Source organism: Bos javanicus, chromosome 14 (assembly GCF_032452875.1).
Source record: "Bos javanicus breed banteng chromosome 14, ARS-OSU_banteng_1.0, whole genome shotgun sequence".
Lineage (NCBI taxonomy): Eukaryota > Metazoa > Chordata > Mammalia > Artiodactyla > Bovidae > Bos > Bos javanicus.
Window position 1 is genome coordinate 1,398,738 of NC_083881.1, and position 15,853 is coordinate 1,414,590.

General features: G+C 50.8%; 1 protein-coding gene across 1 annotated transcript; it reads left to right on the forward strand.

Moving 5' to 3' along the window:
• Positions 1-11,167: 11,167 nt before the first annotated feature.
• LOC133260815 (cytochrome P450 11B1, mitochondrial-like) lies at positions 11,168-15,315 on the forward strand. Its single transcript, XM_061439546.1, has 8 exons — positions 11,168-11,453; positions 11,529-11,714; positions 11,809-12,012; positions 12,284-12,438; positions 13,863-14,029; positions 14,720-14,798; positions 14,873-15,070; positions 15,202-15,315. Exons 1-8 carry the CDS (start codon positions 11,168-11,170, stop codon positions 15,313-15,315), a joined length of 1,389 nt encoding a protein of 462 aa, XP_061295530.1.
• The last annotated feature ends 538 nt before the right edge of the window (positions 15,316-15,853 follow it).

Here is a 15,853-nt window from a genome sequence, read left to right on the forward strand (position 1 = left end):
GAGTACATCATGAGAAACGCTGGGCTGGAAGAAGTACAAGCTGGAATCAAGATTTCTGGGAGAAATATCAATAGCCTCAGATTGATTCCAAAGAGTTGACTCATTGGAAAAGACTCTGATCCTGGGAGGGATTGGGGGCAGGAGGAGAAGGGGACGACAGAGGATGAGGTGGCTGGATGGCATCACTGACTTGATGGACATGAGTTTGGGTGAACTTCGGGAGTTGGTGATGGACAGGGAGGCCTGGCGTGCTGCAGTTCACAGGGTCGCAAAGAGTCAGACCCGACTGAGCGACTGAACTGAACTGAACTGATGGGTGTATATGTATGCGTGTATATTCAGTCAGACTTTTTAGTGTTATAAACCTCTGCCTCTACGATGGGCTTCTGCAGTTCTGTGGAGATTTCCTTTTTTTTTTTTTTCCCCCATTTTCATTCTTCTTTGATTTTTTACTTTCCTCTTTTTCCAATTTTCAATTTTCAATTTTTGAAACATATCATATATTTTCTACATGTATTCCTTCTTTGCCTTTCTGACTATTCTGTTCCCCTTGCAGTTACGCTTTAATGTATGTAAATCTTCATCTACCTCTATTTAACTGTGCACATCTATTCTTTCTTTTCTTTCTTTCCTTTCTTCTCAACATATCTGTGAGTTGTGTTTTCATGGTTTTATTCCCCACTCGGCACCTTGCTTTAGTTTTGTTTTCCAGTTCGTGTTTTAGTTAGTTTTCTTAACTGGTAAATATAATTTTTAATTTCCTTTGTTTGCCGGGTCAGTCTACTGTATTTTATTTTTGCTGGACTATTTTCATTAGCTCTTGGGTGTATATGTGTACATTCCATTATTTTAATCCTTATATGCCTGATTTTGTAACTGCCAAACCCCATTTGTGTGGGGTTATTTGTTTGTGGATTTTTGTTTTAATCTCACTGAATGCCATAACAAACCACTTGCAGAATCTTGTTCCTGACCAGAGATCAAGCCTTGAGCCTTTGGAGTGGGAGCACTGACTCCAAGACCCTAGACTACCAGAGAACTAGCCCAAGGGAGTATCAAATGGTGTGAAGTCACACAAAGGAAACCACTTGAATACAAGACCCAGCATCACCCAACCACCAGTAGCACCCTGGGCAACATGCCTCATCTAAATAACGAACAAAACAGAAATACAAACCCAATCATCAGCAGACAGGATTACCGCTTCACTCAGCCTTGCCCATCAGAGGAAAAACAAACAAACAAAAACTCAGCACAAATCTCACCCAAAGAAAAGCTTACACAAACCACTGGACCAACCTTAGGAAGGCAGAAACCAAAAGGAAGAAAGAATTCAACCTTGAATTCTCCTGGGAAAAGGAGACCTCAAACACAATAAATTAAAAAAAAAAAATCATGAAAAGGCAGAGAAATACTACACATATGAAAGAACAAGCTAGAAACACAGAAGTCCAAATGAATGAAGAAGAAATAGACAAACTACCTGAAAAAGAATTACAAATAATGATAGTAAAGATGATCAAAAACCTTGAAGACACAATGGAGAAAATGCAAGATTCAATCAACAAAGACCTAGAAGAATTAAAGAATAAACACACAGAGGCAAACAACACAATTACTGAAATTAAAAGTATTCTAGAAGGAATCAATAGCAGAATATCTGATGCAGAAGAACGAATCAGTGAGCTGGAACATAAAATGGTGGAAATAACTTCTGAAGAGCAGAATAAAGTAAAAAGAATGAAAACCACTGACGACAGTGTCAGACACCTCTGGGACAATATTCAACTCACCAGCATTCGAATTATAGGGATCCCAGAAGAAGAAGAGAAAAAGAAAGGGTATGAGAAAATTTTTGAAGAGATTATACTTGAAAATTTTCCCAACAAGGAAAATGAAATAGTCAATCAAGTCCAAGAGGCACAGAGTCCCATACAGGGTAAACCCAAGGAGAAACACGCCAAGACACATACTAATCAAACTAACAAAGACTAAACACAAAGAACGCATATTAAATGCAGCAAGGGAGAAGCAACAAGTAACATACAAAGGAAACCCCATACGCTTAACAGCTGATCGTTCAGCAGAAACTCCGAAGGCCAGAAGGGAATGGCAGGATATATTTCAAGTACTGAAAGGAAAAAAATCTACGACCAAGATTACCGAGCCCGCAAGGATCTCATTTCTTAACAGAATTCAGTACCATCAGACCAGCTTTACAACAAACGTTAAAGGGACTTATATAGCCAAGAAATGCAAGAGAGGAAAAAAGATCTACAAAGTCCCAAACAATTAAGAAAATGGCAACAGGAACATATATATCAATAATTACTTTAAATGTAAATGGACTAAATGCTCCAACCAAAAGATACGGACTGGCTGAATGGGCACAAAAGCAAAACCCATATATATGCCGTCCACAAGAAACCCACTTCAGACCTAAAGACACATATAGACTGAAAGTGAGAGGATGGAAAATTATAGTCCATGCAAATGGGAAGCAAAAGAAAGCTGGAGTAGCAATCCTCATGTCAGACAAAATAGACTTTAAATTAAAGAGGGTTACAAGAGATAAAGAAGGACTCTACATAGTGATCAAGGGCTCAATCCAAGAGGAAGACATAACAATTGTAAATATCTATGCACTCAACATAGGAGCACCTCAGTACATAAGACAAACACTAACAGACATAAAGGAGAAATTGACAGGAACACAAGAATACTAGGAGACTTTAACACCCCACTCTCACCAATGGACAGATCATCAAAACAGAAAATTAATAAGGAAACACAAGTCTTAAATGATACATTAGATGAGATGGATCGCCTTGATATCTTCAGGACATTCCATCCAAATGCAGAAGAGTACACCTTTTTCTCAAGTGCACATGGAACATTCTTCGGGATAGACCACATCTTGGGTCACAAATCAAACCTCAGTAAATTTAAGAAAATTGAAATTGTATCAAGCATCTTCTCTGACCATGATGCTTGAGACTAGATATCGATTACAAAAAAAAAAAACAAAACCGTAAGAAACACAAACACTCAGAGATGAACAACACGTTTCGAAATAACCAGCAGGTTACTGAAGAAATCAAAAGGGAAATCAAAACATTTCTGGAAACAAATGACAATGAAAACACAACTCAAAACCTATGGGATGCAGCAAAAGCAGTTCTAAGAGGGAAGTTTATAGCAATACAATTCTACCTCAAGAAACAAGAAAAACCTCAAACAGACAAACTAAATTTACACCTAAAACAACTGGAAAAAGAAGAACAACCCCCCCCACCACCCCTCCAGTATTAGTAGAAGGAAAGAAATCATAAAGATCTGAGCAGAAATAAATGAAAATGAAATGAAAGAAACAAGAGTAAAGATTAACAAAACTGAAAGCTGGTTCTTTGAGAAGATAAACAGAATCAAGAAAACTTTAGCCAGAGTCAACAAAAAAGAAAAAGAGAAGAATCAAATCAACAAAATTAGAAATGAAAAAGCAGAGGTTACAACAGACAATGCAGAAATACAAAGGATTATAAGAGACTATTATGAACAACTATATGGCAATAAAATGGATAACCTGGAAGAAATGGACAGATTCTTAGAAAACTTCAATCTTCCAAGACTGATCCAAGAAGAAATAGAAATTATGAACAACCCAGAAATAAACACTGAAACTGAAGCTTTGATCAAAAATCTCCCAAAAAACAAAAGCCCAGGGCCAGATGCTTTCACACGAGAATTTATCAAACATTTAGAGAAGAGCTAATGCCTATCCTTCTAAAATGATTTCAAAAAATTGCAGAGGAAGGAACACTTCCAAACTCATTCTACGAGGCCACCATCAATTACTCTGATACCAAAACCAGATAAAGACAAGACGAAGATAACTACAGGCCAATATCACTGATGAACATAGATGCAAAAATCCTCAACAAAATGTTAGCAAGCAGAATTCAGCAACACATCAAAAAGCTCATACACCGTGATCAAGTTGGGTTTATTCCAGGGATGCTAAGACCTTTCAATATATGCAAAGCAATCAATGTGATACACCATATTAACAAACTGAAATAAAAAAATCATATGATCATCTCAACGGACACAGAAAAATTCTTTGACAAAATTCAGCACCTATTTATGATGAAAGCTCTTCAAAAAATGGGCACAGAAGGAACCTACCTCAACACAGTAAAGGCCATATATGATTAGCCTACAGCAAACATTATTCTTAATGGTGAAAAATGAAAGCATTTCCCCTAAGATCAGGAACAAGACAAGGGTGTCCACTTTCAGCACTATTATTCAACATAGTTTTGGAAGTCCTACAGCAATCAGAGAAGGAAAAAAAGGAAAGGAAACAGATAGGAAAAGAAGAAATAAAGCTCTCACTGTCTGCAGATGACATAATACTGTACATAGAAAACTCTAAAGATAGTATCAAAAAACTACTACAGCTAATCAGTGAATTTAGCAAAGTTGCAGGATACAAAACCAATACACAGAAATCATTTGCATTTCTATATACTAACAATGAAAAAATCAGAAAGAAATTAAGGAATCAATCCCATTCACCATTGCAACAAAAAGAATTAAGTATCTGGGAATAAACTTACCTAAGGAGACAAAAAACTCTATACCGAAAATTATAACACACTGATGAAAGTAATCAAAGATGACATGAACAGATGGAGAGATATTTCATGTTCCTGGGGAGGAAGAATCAATATTGTGAAAATGACTGTACTACTAAACACAAACTACACAGTCACTGCAATCCCTACCAAATCACCAATGGCACTTTTTCACAGAACTAGAACAACAAATTCATACGGAAACACAAAAGACCCCGAGTTGCAAAAGCAGTCTTGAGAAAGAAGAGTGAAGGTGGAGGAATCAACCTTCCTGACTTCAGATTATACTACAAAGCCACAGTCATTGAGACAGTATGGTACCGGCACAGAAACAGAAATATAGACCAATAGAACAAGATAGAAAGCCCAGAAATAAACCCATGCACCTAAGGGTACCTTATTTTGACAAAGGAAGTAAGACTACAGACAGGGGCCAAAACAGCCTCTCCAATAAAGGGTGCTGGGAAAACTGGACAGCTACAGGTAAAAGAATGAAATTAGCACACTTCCTAACACCTACACAAAGATAAACTCAGAAGGGATTAAAGACCTAAATGTAAGGCCAGGAACTATAAAACTCTTAGAGGAAAACATAGGCACAACACTCGATGACATAAATCAAAGCAAGATCCTCTATGACCCACCTCCTAGAATAATGGAAATAAAAACAAAAGTAAACAAGTGGGACCTCATAAAACCTTTTGCACAGCAAAGGAAACTATAAGCAAGGTGAAAAGACAACCCTCAGAATGGAAAGAAAATAACAGCAAATGAAACAACTGAAAAAGGATTAATTTCCAAAACATACAAGCAGCCCATACAACTCAATACCAGAAAAACAAACAACCCAATCAAAAAGTGGGAAAAGGAACTAAACAGACATTTCTCCAAAGAAGACATACAGATGGCTAACAAACACATGAAAAGATGCTTAACATCGCTCATTATAAGAGAAAGGCAAAGCAAAACTATACTGAGGTATCACCTCACACCACTCAGAATGGCCATCGTCAAAAAGTCTACAAACAGTAAATGCTGGAGAGGGTGTGGAGAAAAGGGAACGCTCTTGCACTGTTGGTGGCATTTAAATGGATACAGCCACTATGAAAGACGGTATGGAGATTGCCTAAAAAACTAGGAATGAAGCCACCATATGACCCAGCAATCCCACTCCTTCCTCAGGCGTGAACCCTGAGGAAACCAAAATTGAAACAGACACATGTACCCCATTGTTCACTGCAGCACTATTTACAATAGCTAGAACATGGAAGCAACCTAGATGTCCATCAACAGATGCATGGATAAAGAAGTTGTGGTAAATATACACAATGGAATATTATCCAGCCATTCAAAGGAACACACTTGAGTCAGCTCTGATGAGGTGGATGAACTCAGAATCTATTAGGCAGAGTGAAGTGAGTCAGAAAGAGAAAGATAAGTATCCTATCCTAACACATATACATGGAATCTAGAAAAGTGGTACTGAAGAACTTTTTACAGGGCAGCAACGGAGAAACAAACATAGAGGATAGACTTATGGACATTGGGAGAGAAGAGGGTGAGATGTATGGCAAGAGTAACATGGAAACTTATGTTACCATATGTAAAATCGACAGGCAACGGGAATTTGCTGTATGGCTCGGGAAACTCAAACAGGGGCTCTGTACCAACCTAGAGGGGTGGCATGGGGAGGGAGATGGGAGGGAGTTTCAAAAGGGAGGGGATATATGTAAACCGACAGCTGATTCATATTGAAGTTTGACAGAAAAGAGCAAAATTCTGTAAAGCTATTATCCTTTAATTAAAAAAAAAAGTTTTAAAAAAAAAAAAAAGACAATGACACCCCAGGGCTTCCCTGGTGGCTTACAGAGTAAACGGTCCACCTGCCTGTGCAGGAGACACCAGTTCAATCCCAGGTCCAGGAAGATCCCGCATGCCGCAGAACAGCGAAGCCTGTGCGTGCCACAATTACTGAGCCTGCGATCGAGAGTCCAGGAGCGGCAACTCCTGAACTCCTCCAGCCCAGGGGCCCAAGCTCTGTAAGAAGAGACGCCAGTGTGATGAGAAGCCATGCACCACAACCTGAGAGCAGCCCCCGAGATGCAACTAGAGACACGTCTGCACAGGAACTAAGACTCCGCACAGTCAGAAATAAATAATCACGTAACAGTGAGAACACGAGAAGGAAAACCCTAGGAATAGACATACCTAAGGAGACAAAAGACCTCTACTTTGAAAACTGTAAGATCCTGATGGAAGAAATCAAAGATGACACAAACAGAGGGAACGATATGACCATGTTCTTGCTTCAGAGGAATCAATATTGTCAAATTGTCTCTCATACTCAGAACCACCTACGTATTCAATACAATTCCTAGAAAATTACTAATGGTATTTCTCAGAGAACTAGAACAAAAAATGTTTGAAATCTGCATGGAAATATACAAGTTCTGGAACAGCCAAATCAATCTTCAGAAAGAATAGTGGAGCTGGAGGAATCACACTCCCAGACTTCCCACACTCCCAGACTGTAGCCATACTTCATACAGTCCTCAGAGAGAGTAAGGTACTGGCAGAAAGAGAGAAATACAGATCAGTGGGAAAGGATAAAAATCCCCAAATAAAGCCACGCATCTACAGTAAATTAATGTACAGTGAAAGGGGCAAGAATATAAAATGGAGAAAAGACAGTCTCTTGACTAAGCAGTGCTGGGCAAACGGGACGGTTACACGTAAAAGAATGGAGTTAGAACGTTTCTCATACCACATACAAACATAAATTCAAAATGTATTCACGACCTAAACATAAGACCGGACGTTATAAAACTTCCAGAAGAAAACATAGGCAGGACACTTTTGACATCTATCACAGCGATCCCTTGCGGATCTGTCTACTAGAGTAATGGAAATAAAACAAAATTAAACCAGGTCGAATCTCTTGCAATGCAAGAGACCTAGGTTTGATCCCCATGTTGGGAAGAGGTCCGGGGGAAGGGCATGGAAACTCAGTATTCTTGCCTGCAGAATACCATGGACAGAGGAGCCCGGTGGGCCTCAATCCATGGGGTGGAAAAGAATCGGACGCGACTGAGCGACTAACGCGTTCACTTTCTATATATTCACATATAGACTATGCATATATTCATACATATTATGCATGTGTATATATACATATATATTTCTATATGTTCATATATATCCGCGTGTATATATATGGATATACACCACTTCTTCCTCATCCAATCCTCTGCTGATGGACACTCATGCTGTTTCTATATCTTGGCAGCTGTAAATAATGGTTCTAACATCTTCCCAAATTAGCGTGTTTACTTTTCTCAGCTATGTACCCAGGAGTGGCCATCCTGGCACGTTGCTCGTCTTTTTCTGTTGCACACAGACTGTTACTAACAGCATGGACCTTGCAGATGCTGAGATCTGTGAGGTCCAGTGCATCAAGTAGGGGGCCCCTGCCTCCTCGAGGAGGTGCCCCGTCTATCCTGGCTGGGCTCACACTGCAGTTGGCAGTCCACTCCCCTCAGAGGACGGCAAAGAGTTCAGATATCGAGGCCAGAGGATCCTGTGGTTCGACCTGTGTGGGCAGGTTGAGGCAGGGCCTGGGCCACTGCTGGGGTTCTGGTTGACTCCCCCGGCCCAGGGAAAGAGGGGAAGGAGTCTGAGAAATGTATTGGGGCGCAGGCTCTGAGCCTGCAGTTGGGGTAGGAAGGACCAGGGATGAAGTGTGGAGAATTCGGTACCCAGCACACCGGGGAGGAGAAGGGTACTGCCTGGGAACAGCCTGATACCGATATCAGGGCTCCTGGGCACTGATCTTGCCCTGGGACGCCCACTGAGCGGTGCTGTTCTCCCGCAAGACCCAGGCCTGGCCCCACCGGGGGAGACCATCAGGCAAGGCCTCCCCTCTCAGGGCCCTGGGCCTTCTGGGGCTAAGCTGGGTCCTCAGCCACAGCTGTTCCTCGGGGGACGACAGCCCGGCTGGCTGGCCCTCAGCACAAGAAGAGGTCTGCCGGGGGTGGGCTCAGGGCCCATGCAGAGGCAGAGTCCCACCTTCGGCAACATGGGGACCAGGGGCCCTGAGAGCACTCTCGGGTCTTCCTCTGTGAGGAGTCATTGTTTGAAGATTCCCCTGGGACCTGCACCTTTCTCTGAAGCTTGGCCGGTCTAGGAAGTACCAAGAGCTCGGCCCAAGTTCAGGAGCCTTTGGTACTAGTGCAGGCAGAGGCCACACAGACAGGAACAGGTTCAGGAGGCTGGCCAGGGTGGGCTGGGCCGAGGCAGCGGCACCCCAAGGGCAGGCTGGGGCTCCAGGCTGCGTCTCAGCCCGAGGACAGCTCTTATGCCACCTGGGGCTGAGGCCCATCGTGCATCTCGGCTTGATGAAGGACCTTGGCAGTTCTGACTCATGGCCACAGCTGAATATCCCCCAAGGAAGTGTCAAGAGAGGGAATGAGTGAAAGTAGAAGAACAAGGAACACTCAGATCTTCAGCCACCCTGCTAGAAGCCCCACGCGTTCCCTGTCCTACCTCCAGAGCCTGCACGGCGGTGTCATCAGGGCACCATCCCCAAATCAGGGCTGGGGCTCCTGGGCACCTCTGCAGAGGCCCAAGCATGAGGGCCCTGGGGTCCTGCTGACACACGGGGGACCTGGGGTGGGCACAGAAGACCTGCTGTCAATCTCCTGCTTGAAAGCAGGGCCAGGGACAGCAAGACTGACCTCCTCGGAGAGCTGCCAGGGGTGGGTGAGACGACACGGGGTCTGAAACTATGGGCCCCCGAGCACAGGGAGGGCTCCAGCTGTGTGCCTGCTGGGACCATGGGAGGGTGTGGGGCCCATGACCACACCCCTGTCATAGACTTTCCCCACCCTGGGAGCTGCTCATATTCCAGGAAGAAAGAAGGATGTGGGCCCTGAGCACACACCCCATGGGGGCAGAGTCCTCTCACCTTTCTGACTGAGGAGGGGCTTGCAGGCCAGCCTCGCCCTCCCTGCCAGTGACCCCGTCGTCTGGGTTTTCTGCTCCTCAGCTGGACCAGCCAGGCCAGACACACGGGGCCTCGGCCACAAACTGCCCTGGACGCCAGTGTGCCAGTGGGGTCTTTGCATCCCCTAAGTGCCCCCTGTGGGACTGCAAGCCCCCATTGGGAGGGACCCTGGCTGGCTCCTGCCTCCACCCCTGGACTCAGCATCCGGCCCCGGCAAGAGTAGGCAAAACCCGGGGCTGCAGGAGATGAGAGCCCAGCCCTTCCCACTGCTCCCCGTTAAGGTCCTTGTAGAAGAGAGATGAACATACCCAAGGTCCCCTTTCATCCCTTGCGAAGATAAGACACCCATTCATCTTGCGCCTGTTCCACACTGGAGGGGGAGCCTCTTGCCGCCACCGCCACCCCTTTGGGTCCCTGCTCCAACCCTGACCCGTTCCCAAGAGCCACCCACCAGCAGGCCTGGGTCACTGCCGGACCCGGTGCCATCCATCTCCCTCCTCCCGCTGGAGGCCTTCAGCCTGAGCGCAGCCCCAGGCTTCCTGGTCTGGCCCAGAGCCAGTCTGGCCTGTGACGTGATCAGATTGCTTGCGCTAGCAGGCCCGGTGAGATAAAAGGAAGGGGCTGAGGGGGTGGGGAGCAGCAGGATGGCACTGTGGGCAAAGGCCAGGGTGCGGATGGCAGGGCCCTGGCTGTCCCTGCACGAGGCACGCCTACTGGGCACCAGAGGTGCTGCAGCCCCCAAGGCGGTGCTGCCCTTCGAAGCCATGCCCCGGTGTCCTGGCAACAAGTGGATGCGGATGCTGCAGATCTGGAAGGAGCAGGGCTCTGAGAACATGCACTTGGACATGCATCAGACCTTCCAGGAGCTGGGGCCCATTTTCAGGTAAAGCTCTCCCCGCTCACCTCAGCGAGAACACCCTCACGTTCTGTCCCCCTTGGTGCCTGAGTCCCACTGGGCCAGGGCTGTGCCACATCCCACTGCCCACATCCCGGCAGGGGCACCCGGCCGTGGGAAAGGGGTAGGGAGGGGGCTCCTTGGGGCAGTTGTGCGTCTCAGCCACCGCAGACTGGGGCCCTTGTCGAGCAGGAGCCCTGGGCGGCTCGCTGCTGGGAGCACAGACCGCAGACCCCAGAGGAGAGGAGGCTTCAGTGAGACCGCGGGAGGGCCCGCCTGCTCTGATCCAGCGCCTGGCTCTATGGAGCGGGGACCAGGCAGGACACGGCCCCTCAGCAGACCGCAGAGCTCTGCCCCACAGGTACGACGTGGGAGGGAGACACATGGTGTTCGTGATGCTGCCCGAGGACGTGGAGAGGCTTCAGCAGGCGGACAGCCGTCACCCTCAGCGGATGCTCCTGGAGCCCTGGCCTGCCTACCGACAGGCTCGCAGGCACAAGTGTGGCGTGTTCTTGCTGTGAGGGCCGGTGGGGGTGCGGAGGGAGGGGCAGGGCGGCCTGGGTGCAGAGAGCACGTGGGACGGGGAGGGCCTCAAAGCGAGCCTGCCCGAGGCCCACCTGGGTGGCTGGGGAGATGGTGCCCACCGGCTCCAGCTCCCAAGGGCTCGGCTTCCTTCCTCACAGAAGCCTCCAGGCCCAGAGGGGGCCTCGAGGGGAGGTGCGTGTAGCAGGCAGGGGGCCTGCGAGTCTGCAAACACCCCAGCAGCAGTCTCAGCCAGAAGCCCCCATCTCAGCCTGGGTGAAGTACACGAAGCTGCCCCGAGGAAAGAGGTGCCACCACGATCCCAACGGAGTCAGCCTGCCCCTGACGACCAGCAGGCGGCTCCCTGTCTGGCTGGTTTCACTCTGGAGAGAGGAAGGTGGGGTGCAGGTCGGGGCCACTGCTGACTGACACCCTGACACTCTGCTCCCTGCTCTACTGCAACGGGCCCCAGTGGCGTTTGGACCGACTGCGGTGAACCCAGACGTCCTCTCGCTGCCAGCCCTGCAGAAGTACACGCCCTTGGTGGATGGCGTGGCCAGGGACTTCTCCCAGACCCTGAAGGCGAGGGTGCTGCAGAATGCTCGGGGGAGTCTGACCCTGGACATCGCGCCCAGCATCTTCCGCTACACCATCGAAGGTGTGGGCTGGGGAGGCAGGCGCACCTCAGGGCGTGGGGGGAGCTGGCCCTGAGGCCCAGGCTGCCTGGGGCTCAGGAACCCCTCCTGCCACAGCCAGCACCTTAGTCCTTTACGGGGAGCGGCTTGGCCTTTTGACCCAGCAACCAAACCCTGACAGCCTGAACTTTATCCACGCGCTGGAGGCCATGTTGAAGTCGACCGTGCAGCTCATGTTTGTGCCCAGGCGCCTGTCACGGTGGATGAGCACCAACATGTGGAGGGAGCACTTTGAGGCCTGGGACTACATCTTCCAGTATGGTGAGGGCCGGAGCCCGGGCAGTGCGGTGACTAGGGATCCCGGGGCCTCCTCCACTCACCACAGTCGCAGAAGGACTGAGGTCCCGGGAGGGGCTTGTGGCTTCGTTATGGTCCCAGACCCATCGGCAGTGATGCTGGCCTGGGCGGGCCTGAGAACTGGGGCAGGACGTGGAGAATTGGGGGTATGGAGGAGGGTAAAGGGCAGGAGGATGACAAAGAGCAGTGCTTCCCAGCGCCAGACCCGGGGCTTCTGTCGCTATGCATCCTGCAGCCAACAGAGCCATCCAGAGAATCTATCAGGAGCTGGCCCTCGGCCACCCGTGGCACTACAGCGGCATCGTGGCAGAGCTGCTGATGCGAGCAGACATGACCCTGGATACCATCAAGGCCAACACGATCGACCTCACTGCTGGGAGTGTGGACACGGTCAGGCCAGCACCCAGCCCTTCCCATAGAGCAGGGAGCTCCCCTGCCTCCAGGCAGCCTCCTCCCAGGGCAAATGTCTCCTCCACGCCCCTCCCCAATCTATGCCTCCAGCTTCCCAAAGGGAAGGAGTCTATGGTGACCCACATGAGAAACCAGGCTCCAGACAGAGTGTAGAGTGGCCGGAGGCCTGGGTACCTGCAGCATCAGAGGTCCCCGGGGTCCTGGGGGGAGGGGAAGATCTGAGGTTCGGCTGCAGAGTCACACTAGAGACCTTTTCCAGGGACAGAGACAATCCTTTGGAGGTGACTGGCTAATGGGAAAGGGCAGCAGGAGTCTCCAGCTTGTGGGGGAGAGAGCAGGTGGCAGGGAAGCCAGCCCAGGGGGCGGGCCAGGCCCAGGGTGTACAGTGCAGCTGAAGTGTCCTGCCTCTAGACCGAGCCTCCCTCTGCCAGCATCTCTGAGGGCCAGGCACCCAGGCCCTGAGCTGAGGTGCGGGCTTCAGGTGGAGACACTCCCTGAGCCGGGGCTGTGATGCAGCCATAAGGTGAGAGAGGGTGGGCCAGGCATGTGCCTGCTCTGGGAAGGCTTCCTGGAGAAGGAGGGCTTTCACTGAAATTGGAGAGACCACACAGAAAAGGAGGCCTGGAGGGCAGCAGGCCAGGCCCTGCAAGAGCTGGCAGCGAGGAAAGGCCATGAGGCTGAGTGGAGGGAACAAGGCAAGCGGGCAGAGGAGGGCAGACAGGGTCAGGGCCTCTGTCAGGAAGGGCCTTGCACACCCGGCCTGTATCCCAGGCTAGAGGAAGCCAGTGTGAGGAGTGTTTCGCTCAGGCATCCAGTCCCTCACGGGCCACAGGGCAGAGCGCAGTACGGACTACAGCTCAGAGAGCCCCAGGGAGGCCGGATCTGCATGGCAGGGGATGCCAGGGGCAGGTTACATTGGGGACGACATTTAGGAGATACCGTGCTGCCCAGGTCTCCGGTTGGATAGCGGGCACTGCTCTTTGCACGTGGAAATGATCCAGGAGGAGGCAACGGCTGGGAGTCTGGGCGGCCGGTTCCTGCTAGGACCCTGTGAGCGGACCTGCCGGTGGATGTCCTGATGGACCTCAGCTCCTCAACTCTGCCCACTTAGTAGATGCCAAGAGTGAGCCCCTCCTGGACCCAAAGGAGGAAGAGAACCTCAGGTTCTGAGGTGGCCAGAGGAGGCCTGGGTCTCAGTGACGTTGGGGACGCCTCCCCTGAGGGATTGAGGGAAAGCCGACGAGCTAGTTTTAGAATCTCCAGGACTCCAGGTTGGGCTTTGTGGTCTCTGAGCATGCACGTCCCCTGCCCCAGGGGACCACCATCTTTCTGGGAGGGGCTCCGGAGTGGAGGGACATGGCCTATGCCGAGTTCTGAGCCCTGGCCCTCTGCGCCCCCTGCAGACAGCCTTCCCCTTGCTGATGACTCTCTTTGAGCTGGCTCGGAACCCGGAGGTGCAGCAGGCCCTGCGTCAGGAGAGCCTGGTGGCTGAGGCCCGGATCTCAGAAAATCCCCAGAGGGCCATCACGGAGCTGCCTTTGCTGCGGGCGGCCCTCAAGGAGGACTTGAGGTAGGCGAGATGGACCTGGACTTCCCCACGGCCCTGGCCCCGTGCCTGCAGAGCCCTCTTGCTGGGCTTGACGACGGATCCTGGGGCTGACAGCTCCTTTGCCCAGGGGTGCATGCCCCTGTACCTCCTCTTCTTCTCCCTGGAGGGGAGCCTGGTGCTTCTTCCTCCGGGATCCCTCCTCAGTGTCCCGGGGCCCTCATCAGTCACGTCCTCGCTAGCCTGGGGAGCTTTGGCTTACTTGGGAGATGGAAGGAAGGAACGCCTCAGGATCTGGGCTTCCCAGTGCCAGGAGTGACCTGTGACGGCCCGGGGTTGGGAGGCTGCCCTCAGGCTATACGCACTGGGCTAGGAAGGCAACGGCACCCCACTCCAGTACTCTTGCCTGGAAAATCCCATGGACGGAGGAGCCTGATGGGCCGCAGTCCATGGGGTCACGAAGAGTCGGACACGACTGAGCGACTTCACTTTCACTTTTCACTTTCATGCAATGGAGAAGGAAATGGCAACCCACTCCAGTGTTTTTGCCTGGAGAATCCCAGGGACGGGGGAGCCTGGTGGGCTTCCGTCTATGGGGTCGCACAGAGTCGGAAACGACTGAAGTGACTTAGCAGCAGTAGCAGCAGGAAGGCTGCAGAGGGTGTCTGGTGACTGGTCACAGCTTCGGACCCTGGTGGATTCCCCTGTGTGCAGGCTGTACCCCGTGGGTATCACCGTGGAGGAGCAAGTGAGCTCGGACCTGGTGCTGCAGAACTACCACATCCCAGCTGGGGTGAGTGAGGCCCTGGAGCCCTACCGACCTTCACCCAGACGCCAGCTGACATCGGCCCCTTCCCGCTGCTGCAGATGCTGGTGAAGGTCCTACTCTATTCCCTGGGTCGAAACCCCGCCGTGTTCGCCAGGCCTGAGAGCTATCACCCCCAGCGCTGGCTGGACCGCCAGGGCTCTGGAAGCAGATTCCCGCACCTGGCCTTTGGCTTTGGCGTACGCCAGTGCCTGGGGCGGCGCGTGGCCGAGGTGGAGATGCTGCTCCTGCTGCACCATGTGAGTGGGCCGCGAGGGGCACAGGTGGACAGCCTGGCCGGGGACCCCTGGCTTCGTTCTGGGGCGCCCAGCCTCAGGGCCCTGGAAGGCAGGGCAGGCTGGGGCCAGGTGGAACCCTGCCTCTGTCCTAGGTGCTGAAGAACTTCCTGGTGGAGACACTGGAGCAAGAGGACATAAAGATGGTCTACCGCTTCATACTGATGCCCTCCACCCTGCCCCTCTTCACCTTCCGGGCCATCCAGTAGTCGTGTCAGCACACTGCCGGGCCACCCACCCTACAAGCCCCTCTGCCGGACCCCGGCCACACCTCTTTCTCCTACAGGCCCTGACTTTTGAGTCACACCACTGTGCAGCCAGCACTTGCACTCATGGAACAGCACAGGCCCCCGCGGGTCAGGCTTGCTGGCCTGTGCAGCAAGGCCAGGGCAGAGCTGGGGATGAACCTTGGTGGCAGGTCCTGGTCGCATGCCCAGTCCCACCAGCTCTTTCTCCAGCAAGGAGTGCTGTCTGAGGGCCCTTGACCCCAGTCACCCCAGCACTAGCCCCAGGCCCCTCGTGTGGCCATCCAAGCGATGGGCCTCAGACTGTACCGTCTGCCTCCCTGTCCACTCTTTATACCTCCTGTGCTCAATTCTGCTCCAATGCAAGAGCTGACAACTTGGGCGTGCCCTGTCCTGATGGCTGCCATTTCAAGTGCCGTCCCCTTTGCCTCCAGAGCTCTGGCATGGACTTGCCTTCAAGCTGGGTTGTTATCTGTCTACCTAGCCTCTTGGGCTCACCCTG

Coding starts and splice junctions, on each gene's coding strand:
- LOC133260815 (XM_061439546.1), top strand. CDS start 11,168: ATGGTGCCCACCGGCTCCAGCTCCCAAGGGCTCGGCTTCCTTCCTCAC. Junction 11,715..11,808: donor CTTCCGCTACACCATCGAAG/GTGTGGGCTGGG, acceptor CTCCTGCCACAG/CCAGCACCTTAGTCCTTTAC. Junction 14,799..14,872: donor ACTACCACATCCCAGCTGGG/GTGAGTGAGGCC, acceptor CCGCTGCTGCAG/ATGCTGGTGAAGGTCCTACT.